Below are 16,968 nucleotides of genomic sequence, written 5' to 3'. Positions count from 1 at the left end.
TTTTAGATGCATAGTGTGCCGTTTTGTCTTTTTATATTTACTATATTTACTCTTTCAATAATTTTCTCTTTCAGTTCTTTTAATTATTAAGCATTATTGTTGTTTCTTTATTTCATCAATTTGAAGGCAAAGATGGGAAATGGTTAAACCTTAAACTCAGCACCCTCAAGAACGGTTCAGAAGACCTGATTTCTTTCCCCGACGCTAAAAACAGGTCCCTGAGAACACTGTGTGAATAACCTTTGTACACAGTCAGACTAGTAAACAACTCACTGGTCTGGCTTCAACCAGCATGCAGCCCCGGAAAGTGAAACTGAGCAGGCAGATCCCCGTCACCACTTTTAATACCACGAACCTTGAATCAGTGCTGTGAAACAGTTAATCTCCACTACACTATAAATAAAGTCAGCCGCTGCATCACTTAAAGGTTAGTGGAGCACACAAGTATGGCCCACCATGTCGTCATTCACAGAACCATTTGCATGGGAACTTCTGTCTTAACTTTGTTTTAACTCATTCTTAGGTAAGGGATGAAGGAAAGGACACTGAACCAGCATGCCTGTCAATTAATTTCCCTGAGTTCAATTGTTGTTTTCAATCTTAATTTGAGTTTATTAAAGATTTGCTCAGTACTATATCTGATCCATGTGTACCATATTCAAGCTTTTGGGGTCAACCTCATCAAAGGCTTTTGGAATTCATTTTGACATGCAGTATTTCACAGCACACATGAAGCGATATTTCACTGGGACAACAAATGGCCCCACATACTCAGCTGTTTGCTAATTGTTCATTCTTAGCTGGCATTGTTGGTCTCATTGTTTTTATTTCAGCTTTCATTGGAGGAAACAGGAAAAGGATCCGCACACAGTGTCTGTGGTTCCCAGTAAATTTAATAACACAACATTTCAATCTTGAATGTTTCGAGATTTTCCGCTAAATATAATAGAAATCAAACTTCTTCCAGACTAACAATCAGGATGGTAGGTAGAGTCTGATATACATCCTGTCTGTCAGAACAGGACGTTTATAAGCTAAGGCTATAGTTGGCTGAGGACATAAATGTGCCTCTAACATTTAGGCTACATCAATAAATAAACAGCCTATAGCTAAAGACGCTAAAGACAATGAATATAATGCCAAAATATATAAGAACATTGGATCTACATCATCATAAACATGTTATTATCATAATCATAATAAAATAATTTGCCTCAAAGAAGGCCAATATTGCCATAGAAAGGATAACATACATATGAAAATAGAAAAAAAAAAAATAAAAAAGGTATGTCACCCAAATTTCAAAAAGAACTCAGGGAGCAAATATCCCATCACCCCCTCATTTGGTCCGCCCACCATGGCTGAAGTCAAAGACAAAGTGCCTAAAGCACCGGTCCATGAAATGTTTTTCCAACCAACTGTCAGAGAACACACATGGTCTGGCTTCTGAATGTGGTCCATGAGGTACAAGCACTCTGCTGGCCACAACTGGAAAGTCCATCTGCTTAGATGGTTAGATAGAAAAGACTCAAATGGGTGGAGTTGAGCTGAGGTTCTTTTAATAGTCAATAAAGCTATAAGTAGCTATTTGTTTCTAATATATATCTTGGTAACAACATTGGAAATTATTGTTCAATTAAGAGGATATTTAAGGCTTAAAGAATGGAGGGTTTTTCTAGAGCTTGAATGATATTGTCAAACACACTTCAACAACACAATTACTGCAGGATAGCATGAGAGAAGGTATCCCAATCGACTGAGATAAAAACATGTTCCATAAGATCACCTCCCAATGATCGATGAAGACATCTTTGTCCCAATGTTTAAGGTAAAATTTTATGTGAGCAACTATGTTTATTCACCTTCACCTCTTCCTGTCCATTCTTTTGCCTCTCACAATCAAATTAGCGAGACTGCAACTGTAGACGATCAGCATACTATTTATGTAACTGCATTTACAAGTCTCAGATTACAGGACTGAAGTTTCAAATACAGTGCTCATAATGCTGCACTTCCCAGTGATCATAACCACACTGTAACGGCTGCAGATTTCTCTCACCATTATCATAAATTATTAATATTACTATTATTGGATATTTCTCAAGAGGTCACCAGCAGCAAACACACTCTTCTGCGCTGTACTTATATTTTTTTTGTCCACATATTGACAAGCTGTCTTCAAGGGGTTCTCCAGTGGTTTAGATTGCAAAGGCCAAGATATCCTGACTTTTTGCCCCTAATATGGGTCTAGCTCTAAAAACTACATTTGCCACAATGCAACCCAAAAGTGTCTTTCATTAGACCCTCTCTGTTTGGTACACCCACACCTTTCAAACACCACACCTCTCTGTTATACTTTTGTAGTCTCCAAATGAAAGCTGGGATAACCCAATCAACCCAGAGTTATTTTTTCAGACTCAACAAAGCTCCTTTAGAGCCACTGAAGACATTGTACAACTGTTTTCACAGGATGAGAAGGACTAACCATGATGAATAAACTGAGCTTCATGTGTAAAATAGGTGAAATGCCCCTTTAAGTAGATTCTCTCAGTTACATGGGTAAAGAGTGCACTGCTGCCACATTGTGTTCAAGAATATTGTGAGCTAGAGGATATAACATTGTCCTAAAATGTGCTATTGCTGTTGTGTAGTCATTTTATTACTTTATATTGATGTGGAAAATTATAGCATCTCTTCAGAATGTGAAATCTTTTTTTGTGCGTTTTTATTTCTTAGAATTTTCTCACTTCTCTGGTCAGACAGTTCAATCAGAACATATGCTTCTATAAGTGCAGCCAAGCAGCTCTCCATTATTTGGTTTAAAGAAATAACGACCAATTCTGTACCATGCTGGCCGAGACTGTGAGGGGTTTTCCTTACAAACAATCATAACACCAGATGACTTTCTGTTTGAGGTTGTGATATTTACTGAAATCACTTGCTGTGGTGTCTGGCTGAAAGGCAAACCTGCAGAGTTTTAGCCTTTTAGATATTAAATTATGTGGAATAGTTTTTTTTAAACTCGGCCCCAGATGTACATTTTATAATTTACAATGTTTGAGGTTTTAAGTGAGGACCTGTGGGAAAGACCGGGCACCTGGGCACCGTGTATATTATCATGGTCATGAATCAGACATAAATATTAAATTCCCATACTCAACTGAAATCTGCTTAATATGATACTGGGACATTATAACTGAATCTAAAGGGCAATTACTTAGTGTTATTGTTATGTTATTAAAAAACAATTCCTTAAAACTATTGTAAATTATAAATGTGATAACCTGGAAATATGATACATTTGTCCCAATCATTAGTGGGCCTCTCTTAGCTTAAGTAAACCATTATTTGCTTTGTTTAGGACAATTTCTCGTTAAAGTGTTCTAAAAACATAATGTGCAGATTGAAACATTTGGGTGGCCATCTTTTACTTTTGCCATTTTTGCTTTGCTCATTTTGAGAACAACTTTTCATTCAAAATGACATTTCCTGATATGGGCCATGTTGTGCAGAGGCTGAACAACTCACTACTGAAAAATCAAATTATACAATGTTAAGAGCTAGAGAAAACTTTGTCCAAAAAATGTAGCATCTAGGTGACTCCCAATTGGGGACAGGACCCGAGACAAATCTGAGGGGTCACAAGATGATTAAAGGGAAGAAAAAGAAAATCAACCCAAAATTTCATTTACTTAAAATTATGTTATATTTTTCAGATTTTCTTGTGAAATACTGATTACTTTAACAATCAGAGAAGGAAAACTCTCTTTGATTGAACTGCTGAAAACCTTGAAACAGGTCACAAATAGTAGAAGGTTGTAAACCACGGATGTATTGTAGGTGATTTTGTAGTCAGTAGATGGCAGTACTGCTTTAAATGGTCCATGCTAAACTACAAGAAAACACAACCAAAGAAGAAGAAGAGGCCAACCCAAAATAATCACAGCTGCAGCAGCAACAGAAGAAGAACGCTAGCTACTAGCTTGTCATACAAACGTAGTAACCTAACGTTAGCTGAAATTTATCCAATGCCTGGCTAACGTTGGTGCAGCTGTTGAGGAAAAGCATATGCTGCGAAAGAGAGGGAAGGCCATATTAAACCATTCCTGACAGAGACCGATCCCGCTTTCGACAACATGGAGAAACAGTTGCATTTAAACCTGTTAGCCTCCAGACCTCCTATGGCTGGTGGTTTCCAGTCCGGCTCCAAAATGAAAATGGGGTGAGTTTAGCTAACGTTAGCATCTTAATAGCATGCTGTAAACTCTGCCGGCTGTCTAACGTTACATTTTATAATATTATCATCACATCAGTTGCTCTGTCCCATCGGACTCGTTTCTTTTTAGTTTGTTAAATGACAGGACAGCTGAACTGATCACGCTAGCTAGTTAAGCTAGCAGAGTTTTGACCAACAGCGGCAGATAAATGTACATATGAAGATTTTTGATTTAGCTACTAGCTTTGGAATATAACCTAAGCATTGTATATTAGGTTAAACTCAGTTTTATCTGACAGTATCCATTGATTAGCATAAGCGTAGATATGTCAGGGTTAGAGTGAGCATTCATGACACACCTAAAGCAGTGTCTGAAGATATTAATCTTAATATAAGACTGAGTAGTCTCTAAAGATAGGTTTGATTTTATTGTTAACTGAGAAATTCAGTTTCCATTTACACAGCCTGTCTAGTGAAGTCGGGGTCTTGTTTCTGGCTTGTTATTGCTTGTTTACATCATCATGTTACAATGGTTGTATAAACAAGTTTCTGTTTTTGGTAGAGATGTACCCATACGTTACATGCCGTGACAGTGTTGTTTATTTGGGGTTGAATGAAACCCTATCTAAGCTCTATCCAACCCTTAAAAAAGTCCTCAGTCTCTGGTTTCCGGTCAGCTAAATAGCCAGCAGCCAGTGCATTAGAAAGACTCAGCTTGTACATGTATGGCTGCTTTTAGTTTGAGGTAAAGCCATAATGATTTAAACAATGAAGTTGTGGCATGTGGTTTGGTCTTGTTGTTTTATTGCTTGCATTACATTTTACATGGACCATTTTTTCTCTTCAGTGTTGCAGCATTTGACCATTTGAAAGAGCCAGTTTGTCCTCTTCACAGAAACACATTGCAAAGATTTATGTCTTGCACAATGTGTTTTAAAAATTCTGCTGCAATATGGTATTGGTTTACATTTTTCTTGTCTTTTCTTTTATATACAGACCTGGACGGAAGAGAGATTTCTCCCCCCTGCCCTGGAGTCAGTACTTTGAAACAATGGAAAATGTTGAGGTGGAAAATGAAAATGGCAAAGATATATCCTTGACTGCTGCTTCTGTTTGTCAGGAGATAATTCAGCATGAATTATTGAAACTTGAATGTTCAGATCCAACTAGGTCATTTCAGATTTAGCTACTTCTTTAAACCAGTGTGCTATCTAACTTCAATGTGGCATGGGACATTTGAAGATAATCAGTTTATTCAAGTAATGTTTCTTCTCTTTTGAGCAGCAGCTACCTACTTTGTAACTCTTGCGCAGCTCTGGTATGTATTTCCTTGACTACCTTGAACATTTTCAGAATTTACTGCAGTGGTTCCCATGGTCCTGTGTTGTTCCTGCTCCATGGAGGAGGCCACTCTGCTCTCTCCTGGGCAGTGTTCACTGTAAGCATAACAACTATTACAGAAACTTTGTAACCTCTTAATTCTGATAAATTGTATGTTTAAAATACACACCGACATAGTGTGGAATATTTATGAAGCTGGTCTTTTATTTCAGCATATTTGCTGTACACTATTTTATTTAAATAGTTTCCATATGTGTCTTTGCAGGCTGTCATATGCAGCAGGATCAACTGCAGGGTGGTGGCTATGGACCTTCGAGCTCATGGTAAATATAAGTAATCACAGGACATAAAATTAGTAACTAGACATACTTTATTTATATTTTAGGATATTGAGATCTTGAGGGAGATTTGTCCATATGGTTAGGTAGTATTATCAATCCCCTTTGAATAATGCTTTGCACAAATATATGCACATATAGACGTCCTATGATTCTGTGTCATTCACTGGTTAAATGTACTGTAGTCAAAAGGGGAAATTTGTGATAGCTGATGATTAAAAAAAAAAGAAAAGAAAAGAAAATGTTGATCACTGCTTCCAAATACTCATTCTGCATTCTGCAATAATGTAATATATCTGTAACATTCATTCTGTTTTGTTAAGAAGATTCTAGTTTTGCTTAATATTGCAATGATATACAGTAGGGTGATGAAATAAAGCAGCATCCACTTAATATTTTCTGACAGCAAAATAAGTCCTTTTATCAGATTTTACTGTTCAAATTGCATCTCCAGTACCACAAATTATTAAGAAGTGAAATCACTGTACCAAAGTAGCTTGATCACTTCCCTACCCACCTGTGATTAGAAGCCACTACATCATTTTGCAGGCCATTCTCTGCATACTCATGAGCTTAGATGGAAATTTGCTTCTCTCTCATCACCTGCAGGTGACACCAGAGTGAAAAATCCTGATGATCTCTCTGCAGACACAATGGCCAAGTAAGTTGCTGTGTGTGCAGTTAAGACATTTTGTGAGAACCACATATACACATACTCACTTTAAACAGCTCAGACTTGCATCACAGAAAAATATGGGAAACCAGAGAGGGCAGCAATGATCCTGCAGGCTTGCGGGAAAGTCAATAGTTAAAAGAGTATCGAGTCAGGCACACAGTCAGCTTTGATTCACAGCTTCCCACCTAAAGGCAGGGAATGTTTAATGCTTCGGTGCATCCTTAAATGCTCTTGCTTTTACAGTTCAATCCAGTAGGGAGAAAGTGGTCTGAGAGTTTGGTGGATTCCTGTGGGTGTTAACATTTGGATTAATGACTGTGCTTTAAAATTAAAAAGAAATATTGAATGGCACTAGTTTCCCAGTTCATTGTTGAATACACACTCTGTTTTGAGGTTTATGACTGTATACTCAGTAACATACAAACACATATTGTAGAAATATAAGAAGATTAAGAGCTTTTTGTTGCTTTTTCTTTCAAAAGGGATATTGGCAAAGTGGTGGAGGTGCTCTACGGAGAGAATCCGCCTCCGATCATGATTATTGGACACAGCATGGGTGGGGCCATTGCAGTTCACACAGCCACTGCCAATCATATACCGTCCCTGCTTGGCCTCTGTGTCATTGATGTTGTAGAAGGTAAATGCTTGCATGTTCTCAAATAGTGGCATCATAGATATTTTTCAGTCTTAGTTGACCAAATAGCATGTTGCTTTTACTACTAGTTTAAATTAGCAGTGGATTTATATGATAAATATTCATAATGAAATGAATCACGAGTTCAGTATAGTATTACTGGGTTTATTAATGACAAATACTTTTGTTAATTGCATTCAGGTACAGCAATGGATGCTTTGAACAGTATGCAGAATTTCCTCAGAAGTCGGCCAAAGACATTTAAATCTCTGGAGAATGCCATTGAGTGGAGGTAAACATGAAACAGTTAGTGATACTGCTACATCTTGGAAGCATGATTGGGCCAAATCGCACTCTTCTATTATTTGGTTAATGTTAGCAAACAGTATCATAAACATCATTATTTATAACCAATAGGAGCCTTGTTGAAAGCAGTTGCCATGTTTTGGACAGCCTTCAGCTTGGAAAGGATGTATTTTGATTGTCCAGTTTTAATGGCCTCCATTATCAGAGTTTGGATTTTCAAGCTTGAATGGCATCTAACTAGTATAATGTTTGTACACAACTGTCATAAACTTTTGTTTTCCTTTACTGTCAGCGTGAAGAGCGGCCAGATCCGAAACACAGAGTCAGCACGAGTGTCAATGGGAGGCCAGGTGAAAAAGTATGTCTGCTCTGTTTCTTATCTGTACATTAAGTCCTGCATGGTTTTGTGTTTTATGTACTGTATGTTAATTTGCTCTGTTCTGGCATTCGCAGATATGAGGAATCCACTAGCAGTCCGGGTGTGTCTAATAGCACTGGTGAAGGAATAATAGAAGAGGAGGAGGAGGAGGAAGAAGTGGAAGAAGAATCCAACAAGAAAAGGATGAAGGAAGATGACCAGGAGGTCCCGTCTCTCTTACTCTTTGTCTTTCTTTTGTAACATGTATGTGTTTTTGAGAGGTTGAAAAGTACCTAAAAAGGTTGATTTCGTCCTACAGATAAAAAAGGAAAGCATCTTCACCTGGCGAGTTGAGTTGTCAAAGACAGAAAAATACTGGGACGGCTGGTTCAGAGGCCTGTCTGCCCTCTTTCTCACCTGCCCTGTGCCAAAACTGCTTCTGCTCGCAGGTTAGATTTCTCACAGTGAACTTATTATTTGGTACAGAAAATACAGAAAAGTATCTGGATACAGATCAATTTTGATGGAATTTCAGGGGAGTCCCACTAGTTTGGATGAATACAAATGATTCAAGTTTTATTCCAAGCTATTTTGCCATTGACTGCACAATTTTACCCCTGACTTGCTCCATTGTACAGGAGTGGACAGGCTTGACAAAGACCTTACTATTGGACAGATGCAAGGTAAGAGGCACAAATTGAGATTGTATGCATAGTTTCCATTTTTTTTCCCCACGTTTGATTGTTGTCATATACTGTACAATACACAGACCTCAGAAATATCCATAATCTCACTGTTTGTCCACAGGAAAGTTTCAGATGCAGGTCCTCCCTCAGTGTGGTCATGCTGTCCATGAGGACGCACCTGAAAAAGTAAGGGGTGTTTACCTGAACGTACACTGTGGTCTGTATATTGTCCGAATTATATATATGTATGATGCTTGTTGATATGCCAAACCTAATGCAAGAGGAGCTTTAACTCACCAAATAAAATTAAAAAATCCCACTTATTGTTGTTTGTAGTGTCACTTCTTGATGCAGTTTGCACGTCTGGTTTTGTGCGTTTGTTCAGTTGGGCCTGTTTGATCCACATTCAGTTTATTGCAATTTTATCAACTTTGTCCTGTGTCATTTGTTGCTAGGTAGCAGATGCTCTAGCAACATTTATGGTCCGGCACAAATTCACCGAGTTCAAGGAAGGATACCTGTGGTAAGTGAATGTATACACCATACAAGATCTGTCCGATTTTCAAGTAGTTTATTGATTATATGTAGCATAACAATAATTGTATATAGTTTTTGTATAGAATTACCCGAGACTGAAAATTTTAACAAAAAGGTGTAATTGGTCCTTTCAAAGTTATGTACAATTACATTATATCACATTTTTTTGTTTAAAAAAACTAAGGCAATAATTGCAATAGCAGAGATGTAGATGCAGAATCCACATTGTCTGATTTTGTGTAATAATCTTTCCACAGCTAATTTCCAGTTTTCAGTTGAAATATAGCCAGCAGCTGTAGAAGAAATGTTTCAAGATTCATCCATATCCTCGTACAATTTACTGGCAAATTAAGGAAAATATAACACATTATTATTATTATTTTTATTATTATTATTATGTTGCTTTTGTTATGTAGATACTCTGCCTTTCGGCTTTGCCTTTTTATTTTAAAACACTGGGATTTGATTGTACTTTTCCTTTACAATATATATTTTTTTTAAATCTCTGAAATGTAATGCTCTCCTGGTTTAATGTTTTATTTTGAGTGATTGTGTCATTGTTAATGTGTTTGTAATGTTTGAATTCAAACGGTGATTAAAGATGGATGCTGTAAAAACTGTCACCCTTGGTTGTATATTTGGTATGTGTATTAAAAGGACATCATGATCATTTTAAATGTGGTAGTTTATTATGCATCCGCCCCAGCGATAGCCGTGACCGGAGGCATTATGTTTTGGGGTTGCCCATCCCATTCTCATGAACGCCTTGAGGGAATTTTTTTCAAATTAGGCAGAAACGTCCACTTGGACACAAGGATGAACTGATTAGAATTTGATGGTCAAAGGTCACTGTGACCTCACAAAACATGTTTTTTGGCCATAACTCAAGAATTGATGACTATATTTCACAGTTGGTCGGACACTGAATAGGTGACACTTTAGACTCAAAGGTTAAATGTCATTGTGACCTCAAAATAGGTTTTTAGCCATAATTTGAGAATGAATCGGGCGATTACAGATTTCACACACATGTTGACTGGGACGACACAATGAGTAAACAATAACTAGCAGAGTACGGGCTTTCCGCCGTCCCGTCCATTCTGCCTTTCATTTCCTGCCTCATTCTGAATTTGGAATCACGTGACTTCAAACAACGTATTGGAGCGCGCCTAGCTAATCGTAAGGCTGTGAGTGAATGAGTTTCACCTACAGCTCATAGAGAGACTTTGCATCTAAAAATGCCAGGCAAAACAAAAGCACCACATGTTGTGTAGCTATACTCTATAAGAATCCATCTTTACATAGTAATCAAGTACATGTGTACCTGTTTAGCCGATACATCTATGATAATCCTTCATTAATCAGTTCAACAATGTTAATGTTAAATATTGACTGGAATCATACATATGTATTATCAATATAGTGATAACTTCCATTTAGCCTAAAAATACACTTTATACCTTTTATTCAATTCCTTCCAAGTACTCACTACATATATTATGAGTCTGGACAGACATGGATGTAAACTGCAACTTGACTGGTTGGTGGAGGCACACAACCACAGGGCGGCAATTCTAGTTGAACATGACATCATGTAGCAAGAATAAATGACAAATGCTGCATGGTTAAATAAAATATGAGTATTTATTGTAGTTTTGTATTATCTCCTTAAACTCTTACTTACAACCCAAATACTATAACACACATTGTAACTCCCAAAATCACACTGGAAATTAGAAATGTGTTGAGACAGCAGTACGTTTGTTTCCAAGGCAGACGGTGACACTCACACACTACTGTTTAGAAAGCAACATGTATTTTTCTCAAGTTCTACTTGTCACTTCTTACTTGAAGAGAAGTGGCCACAGCTGACGCCAGAGTTTGTTTTAGGCAAACGGATGATTTGTCTTTTGTGCAGCCCCACTTTATGGTGTAGGTGTTTGTTTTACATAAAATCTGATGTCCAGTCCACATTTGAATTCCTCTTCATTGAACAATGTACACATGACTAGACAGTGACTGCTTTTTGTTCTGCATCAGTGACTACTTATAAAAAGGACATGATGGCCTGGAGGTTGATTGATTCCTCAGATTTGTCCACCATAACCTCATTGTCAAATGAAGTCAGACCAAAGCAGTAACATGTAAGTAATGTGTCTCAGACATACAATAAACCATTTCTATTTAACTTCATAGATTCTACTTAGTTCTGAAATATTTTTATTTATTGTGATGCTGACTAATTGTTGTATTTTCAATCCCTGAAAATTGTGTCTTTGTGTCAGGCCAACATGGTTATTTAAGATATTGTCTGACAGAATCAGGCTTCAAGATTCAGGGCTGTTCATAATGTTGATTAAGGATCACTTAGATGTGTTTGTGTGCTATGCCTTTATAGACGCTGCATGAATCTGTGGTCATGAATGAAGTCACCCAGGTGATGCTGTTTCAGACAAAACTCTGCTGTCTATGCTGCCATATCTTGTCTTTGTGTATGTAAACGGCGTCATGTTGTTTGCTTTGTTGAGAAAGGCTCTCCTCCTGGAGTCTTATACACTATATCCTGTTTAGCCATTTGCGCCTCACTGACTCTCTGCAGCTTCTGATGACTATGTTGCTGTACATCTTTGCTGTGACCAAGATCAGAATGATCAGCTATATTTGTATTAATGTCATACTGGTTGGTTAAAATGTCACCCCTCAACCTCGCTGTGATGTCTTTGGAGAGGTACGTTTCCATTTGTTTCCCACTGAGGCATACTGATATTGCCACCAAAAGGATGACAGGGGTAGCCATTGCTGTTATGTGGACAGAGGCGTCTTTTGACTCATTTACCCAGCTCTTCCTGTTTGTCAGTCTCGAGAACACAAGATTCACTGTGCCAAGGTTCTGCATCAAAAACAATGTCTTCCGGCTGCAAATTTATTCAACTTCAAACAAGACCTTCACCATTGTGTATTTTGTGTTAGTGAGCATAATTATCATCTATACATACATTGCTATCATGATTACTATCAAGTCAGCCTTTTCCAATATCCATAATGCCATTAAGGCCAATAGGACAGTGCTGCTGCATCTAATTAAGCTGTTTAATATGATAAACTCCAGCGGCCTGTGGAATGTAAATCTTGCTATGGCCATTCATATTCAGTATGCCCTCTTCCTAGGTCTTATCATTTTCCCTAGGTGTTTGAGCCCACTCATATATGGCCTCTGAGATCACACCTTCAGACATCAGTCTACTATTTCACTTTTGGCTTCAAAACCACTGTTCAGCCATTTCCTAAGTCTTGATTTCAAATACAGTAATTGTATTATGCTTTTGTTTTTTGCTTGCACAATCATGTTGAGTAAAAAGGCTAAACTATATTTGCAGTAGGCAAGTTTGTTTCTTTGTGTGATATACTTTAGTATATGTGAGGTATATGATAAATTGTATCTGATCAGATTCAGGTCAGAATTAAAAATGTAATTAACATCATTATTATTTTTTGTCAATTTCTCTCAGATGATATACTGTACACTGATGTGCACATTTTAAGTCATACTAGTGTAGTGGTAATTCTGCAGAATAAAGAAACACTCAAGGCAACCGCTTGTCTTTCTGTAGGTTTACTTCAAGCGTCTGCAGACGGACTCACAGCAGCAAAACATACATCAGTATAATCTGCTCTGAATGAGTACAAAGGGAAAGGAGCATCAGTTATTTATCCAGTCTTCAGGGTCAGGCTCCTCAGCCAGGGGAGACAAGTGTCCCTGAAGACTGGATACAACAGTCCTAGCATGTTTTGTAGTTCCATATCATCATTATCAATTAACTGTTCTCATCACGCAGTCCAAAACATTCATACACAGATCAAGTATTGATGTCAAGCAGTTATGTATAGCATCTGTATGTTCCACAAGAAAATCTAAAATCTGTCTAAAATCATGTCTCCTTAATGAATCATATGTGTTTTTGTGGTGAAGGCTCAAAATGTACTGATTGCAAAGACACAAACAGCTTTTTCTTTGCTTTTCATCACTTGTATACAAACACCGGTACATATTGCATATAAGTCAATTTAATACTCCTTTTTTGGTGAATATCTAGACTGTTTCACGAAATTCACTCTCTGTGACTTATTTGTATATTTCATGCTAATTCTTTATTAAGTAAATCACTCTTTCAAAATGATGATCAAATCATATATTAAAACAAAGCCCATGACGATGGTGTATGATTTACTAAAGGACTGACTGTTTCAAGCCACAGTATCTTTTATTTTTCTTTCACAAACACTATTTAACCTGTTTTTATATTACATTTATCTCTATACATAACGTACATACATGTTTTTCCATTCAGTTTTAACATTCACACGCCACTGTTTGCTGCTTGTTGAGGCTAGCCACAACATTACTTTAGAAGTAAAAGAGAAGACAATAGTTCATGATTTGCTCATAAAGATCTGATATTTCTTTGCTTGTATAATGCAATCAATTAATCAAAATGTGAGCATTTTGGCTTTTGTATTTCCAAGATGAATACACAAAAAAATTCTGAAAACTCAGCACATGGGAATTCTATGAAGAACACTATAGTACTGTTGTCAGTTGTCATTAAACAAAATAGGACACAAGGTCCTCTTTTAGTGAATAATAATTATCATTATTATTATTAGTCACTAGTTGACCAAAATAGGTTTACACACTAATACACAATGTATTAGAAGCATAAAAATATGTGTGTCCAACACTTGTTGGAAAAGACCTTACCAAATTTTTATGTTCCAATGTACATTTCCTATGAGCATTTCTGAAAGACAAATTGTTACCATCATAAAATAACACATATCAATGGAATACAACAGATTACTTGAGCTTTTGATAACAATAGCTCAGATATTTCATCATGTACAAAACATCACAGCAAATATCAAGAAACAAGTCAACATTTTTAAAGCAGTTGTCACTTGTCATTATGACTTCAACTGCCTTGAATATGTACCATGTTTCATAATGATTGGTCTAAAAGCAATTAAGTTATAACCAATTACAATGTCACACTGACAATAGAGTGATGTTATAAGATGAAAAGACACATTTTAAAAGCATGATGTAAAGTCTGAATCTGCATGTAAAGAGTTCATCCTTTCAGCCAGCAGATGTCACTTTTGGTTTGTAACTAGTTCAACAGTGCACACTGTGGCTCTAACTGCCACAGTGTGCACTTTTAAGAGCATATGGCACCTTTTTAGTCTTTAATATGTAAACATGTGGCACCTGAGGAAACTTATATGAGGTTATCAAAAATAGGGATGTTCAGTAACTTGTGATATTATTGATGAAATTCCTGTCCCCTCCTCTTTCTCGCAGACCAGATGGACACTTGTGTAGAAAAAAAAAGGATAGTGACAGAAAGCAGAGAGAGACCAATTTATGTGGGTAAACAGGGAGGGAGGTGCTGACCCGCAGAATAAAAGAAGCATCTGAGCAGGAGGTGGACTAATTTAACCAATCTTTACTCCGCCACAATCCTGAAGCCCTCTCAATACCTCTCTGGCCTTCATGAAAGAGCACTTGAAGGGTTGAAAAACATTCCAGAGAGAGAAAGTAACTGGTGACAGAGAGCAGCTTTAGTTTAGAGCGAGAGCAGAAGGGAAAGGTTGTTATCACAAAATCCTTCACATGCTCAACCAAGAAAATGGATTCTGGGGCTTGGGTTTAATAATGGCTAGTTTCATTAACACAGCCTCAGTTTTACTTTTGGTCACACAGGTTATGTGTCACTCTTTCCACTGTGTTGTGGTGTTTCCATAGGCTACTGTGCTCATTTGGGAGTGCGTCCAGAAAAGAGAATGATTTCTGAACCAAATACATGAACAAGGGAAGGTACAGAAAGCCAGAAAGCTTTTCTCTGTCTTCGCTAATTAACTGAGATGTGATCTGATGGAAAAGCCCAAAGAATTTTTCAGACGAGTTTGTTTAAGCAATGTCTGTTGTGTACTTCTGGGCTACGTGCAAGTAAAAAACAACTCTACTATGTTAGAAAATGTTCTATCACAATATCCCCTGAGAGTAATGACACTGACAAAACTTTTTTACTAGTCTGTGGAAACTTTGCACAGTGGATGGGGATAAAATACCAAGAATGCATAAACAATATAATGCAAACCAGTGCAGTAGACAGCATAAAATACTGTCGTATTGAAGTATTTATTGTGTTTAGAATGTTGCATTTTGCTGAGGCTGTGTCAGTCGTAATTTCAGTTCCATGGTCATGCTATACATACAGGGATTGACTTGTACACCTAACAATATAATGCATCTCTGTGCACTAACACCATTGCCTGAGAAATAGTTGAATGAACACCTCACTGTACCTCCACAAATGCCGTGTTTATTACAGGGCTTTTTTAATGGATTGCACATGTGTTTATGTTATTTTGTCCACTACCCCTAAATTCATTAGCTTAAAACCCTGGTGCTTACAAAACTTTTGACTGTGTTTGTTGATTTGGCAAGGTTTAGAAATATTTGTGAGACATTAGAAAGAAATGGAAGTTCAATTTCAAAAATAAGCTGCTGATGAAAGAAAAAGAAAATATGAAACAAAGAGCAAAAAAACAAATATTGACACAACAGTGGCGCTCACCATCGGCTAAATCATGTCAAATGGAAAAGTCTACTGCTCCATGAGGAGGGGCTGTGGAAAAGTCAGGGGGAAACTTTATAATGTACATGTTCTTATATGGCTGTGATTTTAGAAGAAGCCCCTAAATTGAATTATAAAGTCTTGTATGCACTTCTCTCTCATCTCCCTCATCAGAAATTCTTTGTCACAGCAACGTATAGCTTTCATGTTGATGCACTGCACTCAAGGCAACATTTTCACAATGGGAATATTCAGTGCACTCATTTTACCCGCTTTGAGATAAAAAAAAATTTAAAAGACATGCTCACTTGCACACTAACGTCTGCACGACAGAGTTGCAGATGAATGGGATGGTGGGAGAGTAATTGTATCCCTTGTGGCTCTCCAGAGGACAGCACTGAGACTTAAATTAAAGCACTGACCTGGTTAGCTTTCTGTCAGCAGAAGGGGGTGCTGTCCCCCAACCCCCATCCTACCCACATTTACTTTGCAAAGATTAACTTGTTGACTTTTAACCTTTGAGAGCAGCAACTACATACTGTATGTCTACATGTTACAGACTCATGCAGCCATGACTGACCACCAAGAGCAAATGTTAAAATTCTCCACAACCTTTAAGTGTCACTTTAAAAATTCTGTTGGGTATCACCAATTAGAGTGTAAGTCCATCGAGAAAATTAGACCACATAGTCATTTTTAGTAGTTTACAAACATTACAGCAAAACACTTGACCATATGTGAGATAATTTAGTGATAGCATAGGACATTCGAAATATCTACCACCATAAACTCCTGAATACCACAGACACATTATTATACCCCACAGGGGTATAAATGTCGTGATGATCTGTAGGGACTCCGACCAGGATGAATAGTATAGACCTTTTTTACTGCAGACATTTTGGCTTGTCTCAGCAGGACAAACACAGTTGGAAGTAATAACATTAATGATGGCTCAGTTCAAAGTGCCCCAGGAGGCCATACTAGTGAACCATCAATGTACCAGGGCCCTGGAACTAGCAAAAATAAATGGGACGCAGCTATCATTGACATTATCAATTACATTTGTGCTTTTCCTGCTATTACATGTTAAAATGTCTGACCTGTAAAAAAGGTCTATTGTGAGTGGCCATATGTGGCCATAAGTAGTCATGCCATTAATGTTTGTTTCTATAGCGCCACCTGTAGGCAAAATCCTATAAAAATTCCAAAGATTTCTCAGAGTTGATCATTAACTG

General features: G+C 37.4%; 1 protein-coding gene and 1 pseudogene across 1 annotated transcript; both read left to right on the top strand.

Moving 5' to 3' along the window:
* The first annotated feature begins 3,908 nt into the window (after positions 1 to 3,908).
* On the top strand, positions 3,909 to 9,715 carry ppme1 (protein phosphatase methylesterase 1). Its single transcript, XM_044223407.1, has 14 exons — positions 3,909 to 4,222; positions 5,213 to 5,306; positions 5,562 to 5,654; positions 5,823 to 5,880; positions 6,505 to 6,556; positions 7,054 to 7,208; positions 7,407 to 7,497; positions 7,804 to 7,869; positions 7,965 to 8,094; positions 8,189 to 8,318; positions 8,508 to 8,552; positions 8,677 to 8,741; positions 9,011 to 9,078; positions 9,350 to 9,715. Exons 1-14 carry the CDS (start codon positions 4,137 to 4,139, stop codon positions 9,351 to 9,353), a joined length of 1,137 nt encoding a protein of 378 aa, XP_044079342.1. The 5' UTR covers positions 3,909 to 4,136; the 3' UTR covers positions 9,354 to 9,715.
* A 1,804-nt stretch (positions 9,716 to 11,519) lies between these two features.
* On the top strand, positions 11,520 to 12,745 carry LOC122888469 (annotated as a pseudogene).
* Positions 12,746 to 16,968: the final 4,223 nt, after the last annotated feature.

Source organism: Siniperca chuatsi, linkage group LG14 (assembly GCF_020085105.1).
Source record: "Siniperca chuatsi isolate FFG_IHB_CAS linkage group LG14, ASM2008510v1, whole genome shotgun sequence".
In the NCBI taxonomy this organism is placed as follows: Eukaryota; Metazoa; Chordata; class Actinopteri; order Centrarchiformes; family Sinipercidae; genus Siniperca; species Siniperca chuatsi.
The sequence above is the reverse complement of the archived record's forward strand: the minus strand, read 5'-3'. Positions and strand labels throughout refer to the sequence as shown.